Raw genomic sequence first — 18,209 nt, forward strand, 5'->3', positions numbered from 1 at the left:
GTTTTGGGGACACTCAAATGTTAAATAAACCGGATAAGAATTCACGAGTTATTTAATTATGAGCGATTATAGAAGTACTTATTTAATTAATTACATTTCTTATTACATTACAGTAATTACATTACAGTAATTACCTGAGGTAATTACAGTAATTACAGTTCCGGTAATTACAGTAATTACAGTAATCATTACAGTAATTGCAGTAATCTTATTACAGTAATTACATTACATTAACTCAGGCACCTTTTGAGTAAGGAAGCTGATATTTGGACATGACACTGACCAAGTGATGTGGCTGCCAAGGAAAATTTTGATTTATTGATTAATCATTTAATAAATTAACTCGTTGATTTATAAATGACTTATATAATTAAAATTCCTCAGAGATACATCTTCGGATGAGATACTTGCAGATTGGTTATGCTATGAGCCAATTGATTAGGGAAAATATTTTGTGATGGCCATATTGGCAATTTCGTGGCCATATTCGTGGCAACTCAGTTAGTGCCACTGCACCTTTAAAATGCATCCCTGCGTTCATTTTTCGATCGATTGAGTTGAAATTTTGAACAATCGGATCTGGACTGTCGTTGTTAACGACTCTAGCACGCACTCGTCCAATCAGGATGGAGCGGTATGGTCCCCGGATCATCACTGCCCGCAGTTTTTAATTAATTTTACTTTTTCTCTTGGTCATATAATTTTGAAGACATGCATGTCATGATAGAGGAAATGTTTGTTCTGTTGAACGGAATAAATGTTGTTTATTGGTGTGGGGGTGTATTTTTGTGTATTTTGGATATATTTTTCACGACTAATTCCAGTTAACATCCTGCAAAATTTGCTCGTTTGCTGGCCGAGTCGAAATTGCGTTGAGTTTCTATGGCATGCGCCATTAAAAGCGCTGTGTAATGGTTGAGCTCCCTTTATTTCGTTTTGGTCATGCGGATGAGCAAACAAAGTGACAAATGCTGCGGCTGGAGCAGTAAAAGCGATGTTTTTTTTAATGGAAACGATGTAATGAGTAATTAAAAGTGGGAGGGGGCAACACCACGCATACCTCTTTTAAGGTGTGTATAAACCCTGGAATAAACGTGGGAGGGGGCAACACCACGCATACCTCTTTTAAGGTGTGTATAAACCCTGGAATATTTCAGCAATCAATACAATGCTGAAACTATAATGAGTAATTTAATAAGTAATTTAATGAGTAATTTAATGAGTAATTTAAGAAGTAATTTAATGAGTAATTTAATGAGTAATTTAATAAGTAATTTAATGAGTAATTTAATGAGTAATTTAATAAGTAATTTAATAAGTAACTTAATGAGGAATTTAATGAGGAATTTAATGAGGAATTAAAAGTGGGAGGGGGCAACACCACGCATACCTCTTTTAAGGTGTGTATAAACCCTGGAATAAACGTGGGAGGGGGCAACACCACGCATACCTCTTTTAAGGTGTGTATAAACCCTGGAATATTTCAGCAATCAATACGATGCTGAAATGATGTAATTTACTGTGTAAGAGGGTCGACCTTGGGTTTGTTTGGGTTTTGTTGTTTATTTTTGTGGGTGTGTATTTTTGTGTATTTTGGATATATTTTCACGACTAATTCCAGTTAACATCCTGCAAAATTTGCTCGTTTTTCTGGCCGAGTCGAAATTGCGTTGAGGTCCTATGGCATGCGCCATTAAAAGCGCTGTGTAATGGTTGAGCTCCCTTTATTTCGTTTTGGTCATGCGGATGAGCAGACAAAATGACGAATGCTGCGGCTGGAGCAGTAGAAGCGATGTTTTAATTGTTCAATGATTATTCGATATTGTTATGACTTATTGTCAATAGGTATACTAAGTGGCCATGAGGTAGCCTGTTGCTAAGTACAGTTTTATTCTAGTGTTGATTATACCACATAGCTGTGGTGATAAAGGAAATGTTCGTTTAAATAGATGACTATGATATGACCATGACTATAAAATCATGATGATTATTATGAATGATATCATAGGGTTCAAATGCAGAATGATTGCATGAACTTGGGAAAGAACTTTCAAGCCCTATGGGATAAATTGGGTGTTACAAGCGATGGAGTTTCAAAATTTAGCATGATTGAAGGAATTTTACAGTCTTATTTCAGGAGTTTTACGAAATTTAAATTGCCAAGAGATTTTGGGTACTATTAAAGGAAAAATGATGAGATATTTTTTCCAATGAACTTTAATATCTGCCATCCATTTTGGCTGTCTCACGAATGAAGGATGAGTTGCCTTTAGTGGTTGCAAAGAAAATTTGTGGAGACCAGGCAAAATGGGGAAATATGTCAGATATGACCCTAGGACAGGACGGTGATTCATCAATTGACATGAGGTACGAACCAGAGGTGACGACCGATAAAATTCGATCTCAGTCAATGGATGGACCTGTCCTGATATCATTGGGGAAAGGGCTTATGCAAGGAGTCATCCAAAATGATTAATTTGATTTATTGATGAATATTGATGAATTAATTGAAATTGAATAATTGATTGAATTGTTGATTGATTGAATCTAATTGATTGAATTTAATTGAATAAAATTAACTGAATAAATTGAACTGAATAAATTGAATTGAATATATTGATTGTTTGATTGATGAAAATGCGGTCTCAAGAAAGAAGCTTTGATATCTTTGCGAGATATTATCAATGTGGAGACAACCTGGGAAAATTGAGCAAGGTGGTGAGTTTATATACAGATATATATGTGCGGTTACCATTGTGTGATTTCCCCGTCAACAGAGCGGACACCTGAGGATTCACCCATTTCATACTGACCCTCCGGCTCATCTGCAAACACTGATCTGTGAGATTGGATTGTGCAAAAGCCACAGCTGAGGGAGATTCTCTGGAAATCACCGTGTGAACAGGTGGAGAGATCCTTCCTGGAGGTACGAGTGAAGCTTTAGAGGAACCTGGAACAAGCTACAACACATCCAACGCTACTTTGATAAAAGGCAGAATGGGAAATGGAGCCTGCAAGAATACACAAGGACAACCAGAAATTCCACAAAAAGGTACTTGTACACATCATATGTACGACCGTTATGGTGCCGAAGCTATAAGGCAGGTCGAGAATTGGTATTTGTGGACAAAGGGACATGATGAGGAGTTTCCAAGAGATGGTACATTTGAGCGAAGTCGATTGGAAAGATTAGAACAAAGATTGAAAGCCAGAAAGAGACAGAATCTAACGGTAGACTGGCTTGCATTCCATCTTTGGGATGGTGAATCCAGACAACGGGAACAGCAAGAACGGATAACGGATCTAGAATTTAAAATAAAAAGGATACAAGATACAGTGGAGGAGACAAATGCACAACTGCCCTCGAAATTAGGAATGAAAGTGACAGTTGTCCCATCTGATTTCCAGTTGTCTCCCCAAAAAGGACGGTACAGAGAATTTTTTCGTGTTTCAGGAGATAACGAGAGATTGCAGTGGCAACTCAGGGATGTAGAGATGCAGCCCAGCAATACAAGTGCACAGGTGCACAGCCCAGGCAACGACAGAAACCGGTGTTTCAAGTGTGGACGGATGGGACATTGGAAAAGAGGATGTCCATATACCAAAAGGAAGACAAGTAAATAGGGTAAACCAAGATCAAGGGTACCAGTGCTGACCGATACCTCAGACAATGATTAGGCCTTCATTGCGACAAATCCCAAATGACGATTGGCCTCAACAAATTAGATTACTGGACAAACATGAATAACTGTCGATGATTCTTGGGTCTGAAAAGTTTTCGGGAAAAAAAAAAATTATTCATTCTTTCTTTTGCTTGTAAGCAAATTAGTAATTAATTGATCAAATGCCGAAATTGGATCTTTTATGTTGGGCACACAATTTTAAATTTACAAAGTTGGAACAATTGCTTTGCAAATTTTTGAAACTAAGTGACAAGAGTCACATGATGATCAGGTGGGAATTTCGGACTAGTGTTCCGCATGATTGATAGGTCAGTGGTCGACTGACATGCAAATGGGTGTGTAGTCAAATTTGGATAAATTATGGTGGGAACTGAAAGGGTAATTTCAATGTGACATTATAGGGGTTTTCTAAGAATAAACTTTTTGGTCTATTTGTGTATTAGCATTTATAAAATTGAAGGACAAATTTTATGAAATTGAAATAAAATTGACACCCATCTTGATCTGTAAATAATGGTTCCAACGCAAACAAATACGCATAATGCATGTGTGTGTGTGTGTTTATGTGTGTCAATGTTAGTGTTTTTGTTTTTGTCGTTTTGTATATCAATCCTACAAGATTGTTGACACCGACAGTGTGCCTGTCTGGAAATGGATAGTTTTATGTGGATGGGATTGAATATCCAGAGAATCCGTAAAATAAAATAGAAATATAATTTGATTATGAACATTATCTCTTTTGTCAAGGGAAATGGAATATAAAGATTTGATGTGCTGGGTTATGAGCAGCCATTAATTAATAGTAAAATTTTGAGTAATTTTGGGATTCCATGTTTGATAGAATTTATATGAGAATAACATCTATTTATGGATATGAGCTTCATAAAAGGAAATGAGGGAGTACAAAATTATCCAAATTTGGGAGAGGTCTTACACTGACTTCCCAGAATACTCTGCTCATGGATTTATATATATATATATAAACTTGAATTATAAACTTGAATTTTATCAGCATATAAATTGTGCTGCATGTAGGGATGTGTATTAGGCATAGATGAGATGGGAATGGATAGTAAATAAATTATTCGATGCTGGGTAAATGAAGTGAGATATTACAAAGACTTATAAGAGCTATTGTTCTTCCTTGCAGCAGTGGGAGAAAATTTAGATCCAACATAATGAATCTATAAATGAATGTGATAGGGATAATATCCTCAATTTGTACTAATTATTTGATTGTGGGTAAAGGAATTAATTTATCGTAGTGGATTGTTAACAAGCAGCCTGAAATGTCCTGAGAGTGTGCATCCATGTAATCAGAAATCCCAGATTTGTTTTTTACAAACAACATTTTGGTAGAGATCTTATGTGGACGAATACTTGCTTGGTAGATAAAAACGGTACTGCATGTTGGCAGCCACTTCGGTGGCCATTTAGGCCGAACAAATAGGGAAAAACTGTAATTGAATATGTAATTTACAGATGAGTATTTGGGAAGTAAAAAGGGAATTTATTGATTTGGGAGACATTTTTCGAAGGTTTATTAAAGTGTTGCAATATGACATTTGGCAAGGAAAATTATTGGATGGGAAAATTAGATCTGTTTATAAAATGAGTTTGTTGACCCATTGAAGTAAATTCTTTGAATTGTTGTTTAATTAGCATTTTTTGTTCAAATTGGAAATAGTTTGGTAGAGCTTTGGTTAAAACCTTTGGTTGCGGTATCTTGGAACGAAATGATAAACCATAGGAGATTGATAAGAATAGAAAAAATATGGACCCAAAATAGAAAGTTGGATTCATGCCCCTCATTGCAAACAAGCACATGGGGCTAAGGTGGACGATCCCACAGAAAATGAGGCTGCACCTAGCAGCCCAGCAGAACATTCAGTGGTAGATAAATGATAGTCGTGATTTACAGTCATTTGAATTACAGTTTAACACCCCTTGCATTGATAAACATTACATTTTCAACATGTGATATTCCTACTTGGGATAGTGACATTTATTTGCCTACTTGACATACAATTACCTGCTGATATTAATACAACATGAGTGAAAAAATGTATCACAACTACACTCATGATCAGGGGATTGAGTTCAACCCCGGGAGATAGGGGGATCAGGGCAAGACAAATAATCTGATTATGTTACATATTAAGGGATTTTCTTTATTTACCTTTTAGGAAGCTTGTTAGTTTGGTATATAATGTTAAATGTCATCGACATATAACTATGTCATAGGTATGAATATATACAAGGAGTAGCAGACTTGTTTGTTGGTTTAGTAGTTATATTGGCAATTGTTTTAGTGGTGGCTTGCTTGAAAGCCTTAGTGACGGTGTGTTTGAATAAGGTAACCAACAACACGATGATAACGCATGAAGTGACAAATGAGGAAAGAAATGTGGAACCAGAAAAGGAAGACTTTTATGGCGACATAAATACTGAGATTAAAAGATTAAATCAAGTGATGTTGCAAATGAATACAGTAGAATTAAGATAATGGCATAACGACAATGTTATGAGTTGTGCCAATTACAATATCAGTGAACTAATATCACCACGAGTGACACACTGTTAGAAAAAAAAGAGGGAAAAGAAAAAGTGTAGAGGAATTATGGTAATAATACATTATGCTTAATTGGTTGGTTTGGGAAAATTGTTGTTGGGAATTAGATATTCCCGTTTGTGATTGTAATCATATACAATTTATTTTCTTAGAGTAGTGCTAAAATACCTGCATGAGTTAATTTTTGAACTATATTAACCTGAAAGCAATTGTGGATGCTATTCTTAGTTTAGTAGTGAAATACATACCTGATTGAATATTATTTGTGTGACGCATATAAATGAATATAACTTTTTGTGTTAAGGAAAAACAACAAATTGTTGAATGTGAAACTGTCGGAAGATATACATGATTATGCTGATTTCAGGGTAAGATGCACCCTATCTGATCCAGTGTGTGCGGAAAGCAGATTCAGATGTGACTGAGCATAAGGATAAGACGAGATCACAGTTTGGAGGGATTGCTAACGGAATTGGGAAGAAGGTCGAGAAAGAAAATTTGTGGCTAAAAAAATGAAGTTAATCGTGGCATACACCCTCTTTCTCAAAGAATGATGAAGACATTCTCCCGTGTAACTTGGAGATGAATGCTTACCTTCACCAAGGAAATTTATGTGACCATTTGCCTGGATCACACTGCAACATATGAAAGAAAGGCGATCACTTACTCTTGTTCGAAGGCTTCGAACATTCACCACATCAGAAGTTGCAGGACAACGACATTTTACCTGCAACCTCTGTGAAATGCGGGGACATATGTTATTACTTCGCCAACGTCCGGGGAACCAGCATGGAGCTATAAAAAAACCGCTGTGCCCTTGTCACAACAGCTGTGCACGATTCTGCTGGTTGCTCCTGGTAAGGACCATGAATGACCTGAACACCATGGTCCCAACATCATTGTGGATGCATCCGGCATCCCTGTTCCACATCTTGCTGGCCAATCAACGTCACACCAATACTTGCTGCCCACTCACAATGAGGGAGGAGGCAAGTCGACTACAACTGGGTGAAGGCCGTGTTCAGGAATTACTATGGTTTACAGCAAAAAGTGGCAAGAATGCTACAAGGAGAGCAGGGTCAGCCTATGACTCCGCAATGTTACCACAACAGCGAAATCCTACACGAAGTAGTGCAGGAGCTATGAAGACATTAGGAGAAAATGTTTCATACCAGGATTCAAACACAAGTGATCAGCCCTTCCTTTCAAACAAAGTCAACATTTGTGTGGAGGCAAACGTTTTTGCCAGATGGTGCAGATGCTTTACAAAACTTGAAAATGAAGTGAAATTGTTGTATCTTGGTGATGGTGAAGTGTTGTTTTGAAAATATATTTGTGATGCAAATGCAATAGATTGAACGATATGGAAGGAGTCAATGACCAACGAAATGTTTTGTGATTCTTGCAGGATGACGGTGTATGCCCAAGGGAATTTGATTACCAAAGTGATTGATTATTTACTTATACTTGTAATGATGTTTACTTGTAGTGATTGATTATTTACTTATACTTGTAATGATGTTTACTTGTAGTGATTGATTATTTACTTATATTGATGTTTAGATTAATGGTTAATATAAACAAAAAACAAAAAGATGAGGGAATTGTGGAAGTGTAACTCAGCGTAACTTATTAATTGGCACTGGTAACTTATTAATTAACCTGGTAACAAAGCAAATACATTTTACATGCAAACTCTGTGAAAGACGAGTTTGTAAATGAGTCAGGAATGTGCACGAACATGGTAATCTCTTGAAACACCTGGTCACAGCCCCAGGCTGGAGCACCCCCCTATTGTTTGATAAATGGAACTCACAGCAGGAGGGGGGCTAGCTGGTGCCAGGAAGGCGACCAGTAACGTCAGCGGAGAAGAGATTACGAGTTCAGCGGACAGAGGATTAACTGAAGTGTGCCGATATAAACGGAAGGGACTTTGAGCCAAGGGCAGCACTTGCCACGATAAGCTCTGACCTACGGAACGGAACGGAACCCTATGAACAGCGCTGAGAGAGGACCGGCCAAAGAAGAAGAACCAACGACTTGAATTAACAATCCGTTTAGCTATTGTAGTCTTTATTGAATTGAAACAAGTGACTTACCAAATGATAATAAATCCTTACTTTATAAAGCTGTTTCGGTCATATTGGAGTCTCCTGAGTCTTAACACATTCTCCAACACCATCCAAGAACATCGCTCGTGATCCTTTGAGCGGGGCGCCAAATCCCAAATGCATTTTTTATTTTTCACACTCACCCCTGAAATGTCATCCAAGGCAAAAACACCGATCTCTCCATCCTCCCAGTGATCTTCGTTTGTATGCAACCCAAGGCTGCAGGGCAGCATCATTGCCTGAGGGTGCAATAGCTCGCCTACTCTTCGCGAAAGACACTGCGGGATCTTCAATGTCAACCAATAAATGGTGGCAGATGTGATGTCAGTTCAACGTCCATCCAAGGGCCGGCACACACATTGATGTATCGTCCTGCCTATGAAACGCCAAAATGCCATTTCATAGCTGGGTCGAAATTTGGTGGTCTTTCTGTCTTCTACCGACTCCTATCTGGCCGAGCTCCCCCCCCCCCCCCCCCCCAGCCCTGTCTGTGCTCTGTCCCCCAAAATACTCCTCCAGGTCGCACAAGATCTGCCAGCAACCCTCTTCTGGTGAAACTGCCAAAATCAAGACTCTCTGCTCACCTTCACTCTTTCATTGCTCTTTTCTCCCACCTCTGGAACAAACTCTCTCACTCTCTTCAATCCCACTCCTCCCTCCAGGTCTTCAAAACAGCTGTTCACCACCATCTCTTATGTTCCCCCATCCAAAACCTTGATCTTTTCTACCCCAGTTAATTCACCCCAGATCCACTTTAATGAAATACAAACTTCTTTCCTGCAAGTCCGAGCTCTGTCCATGTGTGTTTCACCCTCCACCCCCTTCCCACGCCTCCTCTCCCCAAGCCCTCTCCTTCCCACAGATCTCCCGATGTCCCTGCTCTCAAATGTTGTACTTGTGTGCTTCCCCGTCTTGTCTCCCACTCCCTTTATTTCGTCTTACAGTCACATGAAAAAGTAAGTACACTCCATGTAAAGTTTTGACTTTTTCAACACATTTCAACATACAGCTATTTGATCTTCATTTCTACAATATTGATAGATAAAGGTGATATAATATAACAAATATCATGAAACATTTACATTTTGTAGTCCATTGTATAATTTAAATAAACATGAATGCAAATTTCGCATGTGGAAAAAGTAAGTACACCCCTACATTTATCACGACTTCAAATACCTAAAATTAGAATCAGGTGCACCAGCTCAGGTGCAAATGATTAGAACATCGTTAGAGAGGATCTTGGAGGAACCTGTCTTATTTAAACCTCAGACATTTAGTTTGGTTTGCTCTTTGTTGTTGAAGTGTGCGGCATCACCATGCCTAGATCAAAAGAGCTCTCTGAGGCCTTCAGAAAGAAGGTTATATATGCCTACGAGTCTGGGAAGGGATTTAAAAAGATATCCAAACAATTTGAAATCAATCGTTCGACTGTCCGGAAGATCATCTACAAGTGGAGAAGATTCCAAACAACTGCCAACTTATTCAGGCCAGGCCACCCCAGCAAATTCAGCCCGAGAGCAGACTGCAAGATGCTGAAAGAAGTCTCGAAGAACCCCAGAATGTCATCACGGGACCTACAGGTAGCTCTTGCCACTGTTGATGTCAAAGTGCACGAGTCTACCATTAGAAAGAGGCTGCACAAATTTGATCTACATGGGAGGTGTGCCAGGAGGAAACCTTTGCTGTCCAGAAAGAACATCAGGGCAAGACTAGAGTTTGCCAATGAACACCGAGGCAAAGACCAGCACTTCTGGAACAATGTGCTCTGGACAGATGAGTCAAAGGTAGAGCTATTTGGCCACAGTACCAGAAGACATGTTTGGCGAAAACCAAAGACAGCATTTGACCACAAGAACCTGATACCAACTGTAAAGCATGGTGGTGGAAATATTATGGTTCGGAGCAGCTTTGCTGCATCAGGGCCTGGGCAGCTCACCATCATAGAATCCACTATGAATTCTTCATTGTACCAGAGGGCGCCTGAGGATAATGTGAGGCCATCTGTTGGAGAGTTGAAGCTCAACCGAAGGTGGACCTTGCAACATGACAATGACCCTAAGCATACCAGTAAATCCACCAAGGAATGGCTGAAAAGAAAGAAATGGAGGGTTCTGGAATGGCCAAGTCAAAGCCCGGATCTAAATCCCATCGATATGTTGTGGGGGGATTTGAAACGAGCTGTGCATGCAAGAAACCCCTCAAACATCGCACAGCTGAAAGAATTGTGCATGGAGGAGTGGGCAAAAATTTATCCGAGTCGATGTCAGAGACTGGTAGACAGTTATAAGAAACGCCTACTTGAGGTTGTTTCTGCCAAAGGGGGCAATACCACCTATTAGAGCCAAGGGGGTAATGACTTTTTCCACATGCGAAATTTGCATTTATGTTTATTTAAATTATACAATGGACGACAAAATGTAAACGTTTCATGATATTTGTTATATTATATCACCTTTATCTCTCAATAATGTTGAAATGAAGATCAAATAGCAGTATGTTGAAATATGTTGAAAAAGCCAAAACTGTACATGGGGTGTACTTACTTTTTCACGTGACTGTATGTGTCCGTTTGTTTTTTTTGTCATTAATGCTAGCTCTTACACGAGCCTCAATCTTGTATACCAAGAAAAAAAAAATTCAAACCCAGGCTAGACAGCTTAAAATGAGTGTGCACACCAGTGAAATATGTGTCATACGAACTCCTCCATGTAAGCCTTAGATAAATTAAGAATAAAAATTGTGATAATGTCATTCACGAAAGAAAGAATAGAAACCAATAGAGAGTGTACAAGTGGGTGTAAGAAATGAACGGTACCTCCAGAGGAACAGTTGTGGATCAGGGCTGCCGGTTTGAGTGTAAAGTTGGATTTTGCCGGAGTGGAGTGGTTTATAACACCGATGTTGCAGTCTTTGGGACGGGGTTGAACAAAAATGGAGAAAACTATCTCATCGACGGGAAATTGCACAGTGACCAGAGACACATTCTCTTAAAAAATGTGTTCGTCTTTGGAGCCAATGTTTCCTCATCCATCAACATATTTTCAATACAATCTTGTATACAAAAAAAAGAAGAAAAAAAGTCATGCACGTAACAAAGAATAAAAACCAAGAGAGAGTGTACGAGTGGGTGTCAGAAATGAACAGTACCTCCAGATGAACTGTCGTGAATCAGGGCTGCTGCTTTGAGTTTCAAGTTGGGTTTTGCCAGAGTGGAGTGGTTCATGTCACCGATGTTGCAGTCTTTGGGACGGGGGGTTTTTTTTTTTTTGTTTTTTTTTTTTTTTTTGTATACAAGATCGAGGCTCGTGAAAGAGCGAACATTAATCACACAGAAAGACAAACAGACACATAAAACAAATAACATCGGGAGCGGTAGACAAGATGGGGAGAGAGGGGGAAGGACACAAACACAACATTTGAGAGCAGGGACCAGCTGAGGGTTGAACAAAAATGGAGAAAACTATGTCATCGACGGGAAATTGCACAGCGACCAGAGACACATTCTCTTAAAAAATGTATTCGTCTTTGGATCCAATGTTTCCTCATCAACATATTTTCAATACGATCTTGAGAAAGCGTTGAAATGAGAAAACAAAGAGAAATTTTAGGCCTGCAAAAGAAAACTTCAAAAGAGTTTGAGATTATTTTTAAGGAATAAATGACACAAAGTGCAACCTGATGCCTGTTTTTTCCTTTTTTTCTGAATGCAAATAACTCGATATCATACCTGGTTGAGCTGGGGTACTCAGCAGACAGGATGCATCTGTTTCCAAAGGTGGTGGGCTGTGCACCAACTGCAGAGACACGCACACAAATTACGACATTGCACACCCTTCTTGGCAACAGCTTGAAAAACAACTAGAGAGTTCATAGAATACTTTCCCCATGCTTTCTTGAGAAAAAAGGACATGGACATGGGCTGTAAGCGGCAAATTGGATTGGTCAAGATGATGTAAAATGCTGTAATATTTTGTCCAATTACTGCTAAAGGAAAGGTTTTTGAAAGTGGCAAAAAGGACGATTTGTGTTCTCCAGTGTTCAAATATATATTTTCAATTGAAACAAAGTAAAAGTTTTTAAAAAGATGAAAAAGATTTTAAAAGTTGTAGAATTTTTTGGGAAGTTTACCACCGTTGATGCAGCGTCTTTCACACCACCTTAGTTAACACGTTAGTTATTTGTTATTAGTTATATTAGTTATTATATTATATATTATTATGAGTAATATTATTGTTATTAGTTATTATACTAGCCGAAACCCGTGGAACATCCACGGAAGGGAGGATGTGGTGTATGGATAGAGTGTACCAATATGGATGGCATAGGGGATTTGCTTGCCCGAGTAAGAGTTAGGAAGAAAGATGAGAATGAAGAGTGCGTATATGCACAACGATCGCCGACACCAGCACAAATGCATGCTCTGGATTGTCCACTCAGTGGTGGCACTCAGTAGAGCGCATACCTCCACCAGGTGGACATTTTATGATTCGTATCCACTGATAGGCTGGATCTGGATCCGACTTGAACCAAAATCGAATCAGCTTGTTCTTGTCATCGAAACAACTCATTTAACCAACTCGTACACAACTTTTTGAAATATGCTATATATCGTTTTAGGGCCCCATCTCTCAATGGTCATGAATCGCTTAATAAATTAAAAATTCCCGTATCCGGATCCGGATTCGAATCCTCACCAAAATGAATCAATTCATCCTCGTCATATACCTAACCTGGTCACCACGTTTCGTCCGAATCCATCCATAACTTTTTGAGATATCCTGTTCATAGACAAACAGACCGGCGGCGGTGAAAACACAACCTCCATCCACCTTTGGTGGTGGAGGGAAAGAAAGCGCCCCAAATGGTAAACCTTTTATAGAACTCCTTTTTGTGGCTCTCTAATGATCGATCCCCTCCGAACCCCCACCCTTACCCTACTCTGTTTCCTTCTCACCCCTTTGATCCTCCGTCACAGTTTATTTCGGTGTTCGTATACACCTCACTGATTTCTACCTTTCGTGAACAGGGTAAAGCCTACTTTGATAATCATGAACGGTGGCAGATGCAGGAGCGAAACGTAGGCGTAGGCCTCGGCCCTGTTTCCGTTGTGTAAGGGGGGGGGGGGGGGGGGGAAACAAACATTTTGGCCTCAGACCTTTGAGAGTACGTCGTTCCGTGGACTTTTTGAACGGGCCTCGTATGCCATGCTTCGTCAACGTTGGGTTGTTTTTAAATGATTTGAAGGATTAACTTAAGCACCGTGAATAAAGCAGATACTGATGGGCTGCTGATCGGTTTCACTTCGTTGTTATCACAGTACGTATATGGAAGAAATTATGGTAAACCCACCTGATGAGGTTAGCGTACACCGCCATCGATGACACCGCCACAAATGGCGGCACAGATGGATTCTTCTTCATCGCATTGCAACGCATTCTCTTCCTGTGAAACTGTTTCATAGAACTGTGTCGTTTATGTACATTTTTATTTTATTACATTCACGTAGTTTCACATTCTTGACTTCGTGGAGCTTCAATGTGGTTCAAAAAAATAAAATAAGGTTTTGGATTCTTCTTTATCGCATCGCATTCTCTTCCTGTGAAACTGTTTCTCCATTTAACGTTTCCAAAATCAAAACTTCAAAAACTTCTTCACTTCGATTCGAAAAAACTTCAAACTTCAAAAAACGTTTCCAAAACGTCACTCCATTTAACTTTATTAAAATGACGATAAAGACCATTTGGTTCACACCACCCATCACACCACGCATCGTCTTCGCCCAGCAGACGCCAATACGATGGTGTCGTAAGATGGCGTCGTATCGGCCGATAATCGGATGCTTTTGGGTCCCAAAGTCGGCGAATTCAGATTTTTCGAGTATGGCTGTACGTGATAAACAAAGAGCGCGGTTCGTAGATGGAAAATGCATTAGTGCCGTGGGCATGGGGTCACTGGGTGCGGCGTAAAAGGGATAACAAAGTCGAGTCCTTACGGTATTATCATATAGATTATATTGAAGGAGCTGGGGCTCCCACGTCGATCGGAAGAATGGACGCGACAAAAAGCTAGAATTCATCCGAGTTGCTTTAATGAAATCAAACACTCAGGCACTCTGAAAACCCGTTTATCTGTCAGCAATATATATCTATTCCGCCAGGGGGTTTGCCCAGGCCCGGCGCCAGGGGGCGTGGCCCAGCGTCCTGGCTGCGGCCTGGCAAGTTGAGGGCGAGCCTGCCCGGGCGTCCTGGACGAGCCCGGCATGGTGATCGCTCCGCGTCCTTGATAGGTGCAAGGCGATTGTGAAAACCCAGCGGCAGCCGCTACACACGTCCCCCCAGAATCGACTTGCACCGGCAGGGTCAATTTGAGGGGGGTCCTGATGACCCGGCCGAAGCGACCCCTGGCGGGTCGTGGGAGGGGGTCCGGTGAGGTGGTGGGCGGTTGAGGGGGGGCACCGTGGACGGGGGGCGGCCTCGCCGCGGCGGAAGGGCCACCCGTGGTGGGTGGTCGACGTCCACGTGCGCCGGCTTGAGGCGGTCCACTGCAATCCGGTCTGACCTGCCGCCGATGTCGATGACGAACGACTTGTCGTCCCGTCGCAGGACCCGGACGGGCCCGTCGTATGGCGGCCAGAGTGGCCCCCGATGTGCGTCATGATGCACAAAAACGTACTCCGCTGTGCGAAGCGCTGGGGGGACGTAGGACTGGGGGTCACCGTGGTGGGATGTTGGCACGGGGGCAAACCGTCGGGCGGCCTCCTGGAGGTCCGAGCGCTGGTGAGCTGCGGACCAGGGATTGGTAGCGTCGGGCATGAATTCACCCGGGACGCGTAGCGCCTGGCCGTAGACAAGCTCGGCGGTGGATGCCCGGAGGTCCTCCTTGGGGGCCGTGCGGAGGCCCAAAAGGACCCACGGCAGCCAGTCGGCCCAACCGCCGTCTTGAAGGCCGGCCATGAGCGCGGCCTTCATGGAGCAGTGGAATCGCTCGCACAACCTGTTGGCTTGGGGGTGGTAGGCCGTAGTACGGTGGAGCTTGACCCCCAGGTTGCGGGCGACCGCGCCCCACAGCTCGGAGGTGAACTGCGGTCCGCAGTCCGACGAGATGTCCGCCGGTGCGCCGAAGCGGGCGACCCAGGTGACGATGAAAGCCTGCGCCACGTCGGCAGTGGTGGTGGAGACGAGGGGAACGGCCTCCGGCCACCTGGTGGTCCTTTCCACCATGGTGAGCAGGTGTGTGAACCCCCGTGATGGGGGGAGGGGGCCCACCAGATCCACGTTGACGTGGTCGAAACGTCGTTCGGGCACGGTGAAAGGTGCCAGCGGGGCCTGGGTGTGTCGGTGGACCATGGCCTGTTGGCAGGCTGTGCAGGTGCTGGTCCAATCGCGGACGTCCCGTCGAAGGCCGTGCCAGACGAATCGCGCCGACACCAGCTTCTGCGAAGCTTTCCGGCCCGGGTGGGAAAGGCCGTGGAGGGAGGCGAAGATGCGCCATTGCCAGGTAACGGGCATGATGGGGCGAGGCTGGCCTTGGGAGACGTCGCAGAGCAGGACAGTGTCCGCGAAGGGGATGTCGGCCAGGCGGAGGCCCGTGTCCGCCGCCCGGTGGGCTTGCACTGTGGTTTCGGTGGTTTGTTCCGCCGCCATAAGCGCGAAGTCCACGCCGAGGTGGACCGCGCTCGCGCTGGCCCGAGAAAGACAGTCGGCCACGGCGTTGCTTTTGCCGGCGACGTGCCGGATGTCCGTGGTAAACTCCGACACGGCGGAGAGGTGGCGCTGTTGGTGGGCCGACCACGGCTCCGTGACCTTGGCCGTTGCGTAAACCAACGGCTTGTGGTCGACGAACCCCATGAAGGGTCGGCCCTCCAGGAGGTGGCGGAAATGGCGAACGGCCAGGTGTAGACCGAGGAGCTCACGGTCAAATGTGCTATATTTGAGCTCGTTCGGCCGGAGCTGCCGGCTGAAAAAAGCGAGTGGCTGCCAAACCCCGTTCACCCATTGCTCATGTACGGCGCCCACCGCGTAGTCAGAGGCATCCGTGGTGAGGGCGATGGGAGCGTTGAGCACCGGGTGAGCGAGCAGTATTGCGTCGGCGAGGGCCCGCTTTGAGCTTTGGAAGGCCGCGTCCATTGCTGCGGACCAAACGATGTCGTGCTTGGCCGGCTTGCCCCGGAGGGCTTCGTAGAGGGGCCGCATGAGTTGAGCAGCGCGGGGCACGAAGCGGTGATAGAAATTCACCATTCCCAGGAATTCCTGCAGGGCCTTTATGAAGCGGGGACGCGGAAACGTGGTGATGGCCTCGACCTTGGTTGGCAGCGGCACGGCCCCGTTCTTGGTGATGTGGTGGCCCAAAAAATCAACGGCCGTCGTGCCGAAGTGGCATTTGGCCGGGTTGACGATGAGGCTGTGCTCGCTGAGGCACCCGAACAGTGTTCGGAGGTGGAGGAGGTGCTCGGCCCGGGACGTGCTGGCGACGAGGATGTCGTCCAGGTAAACGAAGAGGAACGGCAGGTCACGCAGCACGCCATCCATCAAGCGCTGGAACGCCTGAGCCGCGTTCTTGAGGCCAAACGGCATCTGTAGGAATTCGAATAAGCCGAACGGCGTGATGACGGCCGTTTTAGGGACGTCGGCCGCCCTGACAGGTACCTGGTGATATCCCCGTATGAGATCGATTTTTGAAAAAATGACACGTCCTGCCAGACGGGCGGAGAAGTCTTGGATGTGCGGGATCGGATACCTGTCGGGGGTGGTAGCGTGGTTAAGGCGGCGGTAGTCGCCACATGGGCGCCAGCCGCCCCCTGGTTTTGGGACGATGTGTAGTGGCGAAGCCCACGTGCTATCGGAGCGCCGCACGATGCCGAGGTGTTCCAAAGCGTCAAACTCGGCTTTGGCCACGGCGAGCTTGGCTGGGTCGAGGCGGCGGGCTCTGGCGTAGACCGGTGGGCCCGTGGTTGGTATGTGGTGCTCGATCCCATGTCGTACTGCGACGGCCGAAAACATCGGCCGTGTGAGGGCCGGGAACTCCGTGAGCAGGCGAGTAAACTCGTTCGCCGCCGGGAGGGCGCATGCCAGCTCAGTCGGAGCGGAGCTGCTCAATGTGCATACCAGGGAGCTGAAGGTCTCGGCATTGATGAGGCGACGCCGTTGGACGTCCACCAGCAGTCCGTGTGCACAGAGGAAGTCGGCGCCTAGCAGAGCCATGGGCACACTGGCGGTTACAAAAGTCCAAGCAAAGCGTTGGCCGCCGAAGCAGAGGGTGACGTTGCGTGGGCCGAAGGTGCGGATGGCCAATCCGTTGGCCGCAACCAAGGAGGGGCCGCAAACCGTGGACTGCCTGTCCTGATCGGAGGTGGGTATGACGCTCAGTTGGGCGCCGGTGTCGCACAGGAAGCGCCGACCGGACGCTTTGTCCGTGACGAAAAGTAAATTGCCTGTGTGGCTGGCGCTCATGGCTGGTAATGAACGCCGGCCCGGCCGTTTCCCGGCCTGCCGAAGGTGCATGGGGGTCGGCATGTCCGGGCCTTCTCTCCGAACTTGGCATGATAGTAACACCTTGCTTGGTCAGGTGGAGGCCCCGGTCGTCGTGCTGGAGGTGGTCGGCTCGGCGTTGCGGCCGCCAATTGCGTCGGCAGTTCAGTCGTCGACCGTGCCGGGTGCTCGGGCGCCATGGGCGTTGCGTCGGACGGCGGTGGGCCCCAGGTCGCTGCTGCAATGTGTTGGCCTGCCGCGGAGATCTTGTCGGCTTCCCTGGCGAGGGCGCGGGGATCCGTGATCGTTGTGCTTGCCAGGGCGAGGCGTACCGGGCTAGGCAGCTGACGGAGGAACAGCTCCCGGAACAGGA

The 18,209-nt window shown here is 44.7% G+C and overlaps 1 protein-coding gene across 2 annotated transcripts; it reads right to left on the minus strand.

Annotated features, from left to right (window-relative positions):
* Positions 1–6,847: 6,847 nt before the first annotated feature.
* LOC144893214 (uncharacterized) lies at positions 6,848–13,706 on the minus strand. Of its 2 annotated transcripts, none has more exons than XM_078782911.1 (5): positions 13,525–13,705; positions 12,097–12,163; positions 11,517–11,609; positions 11,185–11,277; positions 6,848–6,890 (listed from the first exon to the last, which is right to left on the minus strand). In XM_078782911.1, the coding sequence occupies exons 1-5, from the start codon at positions 13,573–13,575 to the stop codon at positions 6,886–6,888; spliced, it is 309 nt and encodes a 102-aa protein (XP_078639037.1). In that variant the 5' UTR covers positions 13,576–13,705; the 3' UTR covers positions 6,848–6,885. The 2 variants fall into 2 exon arrangements, with proteins under 2 accessions (XP_078639037.1, XP_078639035.1); XM_078782909.1 differs by lacking the exon at positions 6,848–6,890 and adding an exon at positions 7,932–8,226 and having other exon boundaries at positions 13,525–13,706.
* Between the last annotated feature and the right edge of the window lie 4,503 nt (positions 13,707–18,209).

The sequence above is a fragment of the Myxine glutinosa genome, chromosome 1 (genome assembly GCF_964187855.1).
Source record: "Myxine glutinosa chromosome 1, kmMyxGlut1.1, whole genome shotgun sequence".
NCBI classification, from domain to species: Eukaryota; Metazoa; Chordata; class Myxini; order Myxiniformes; family Myxinidae; genus Myxine; species Myxine glutinosa.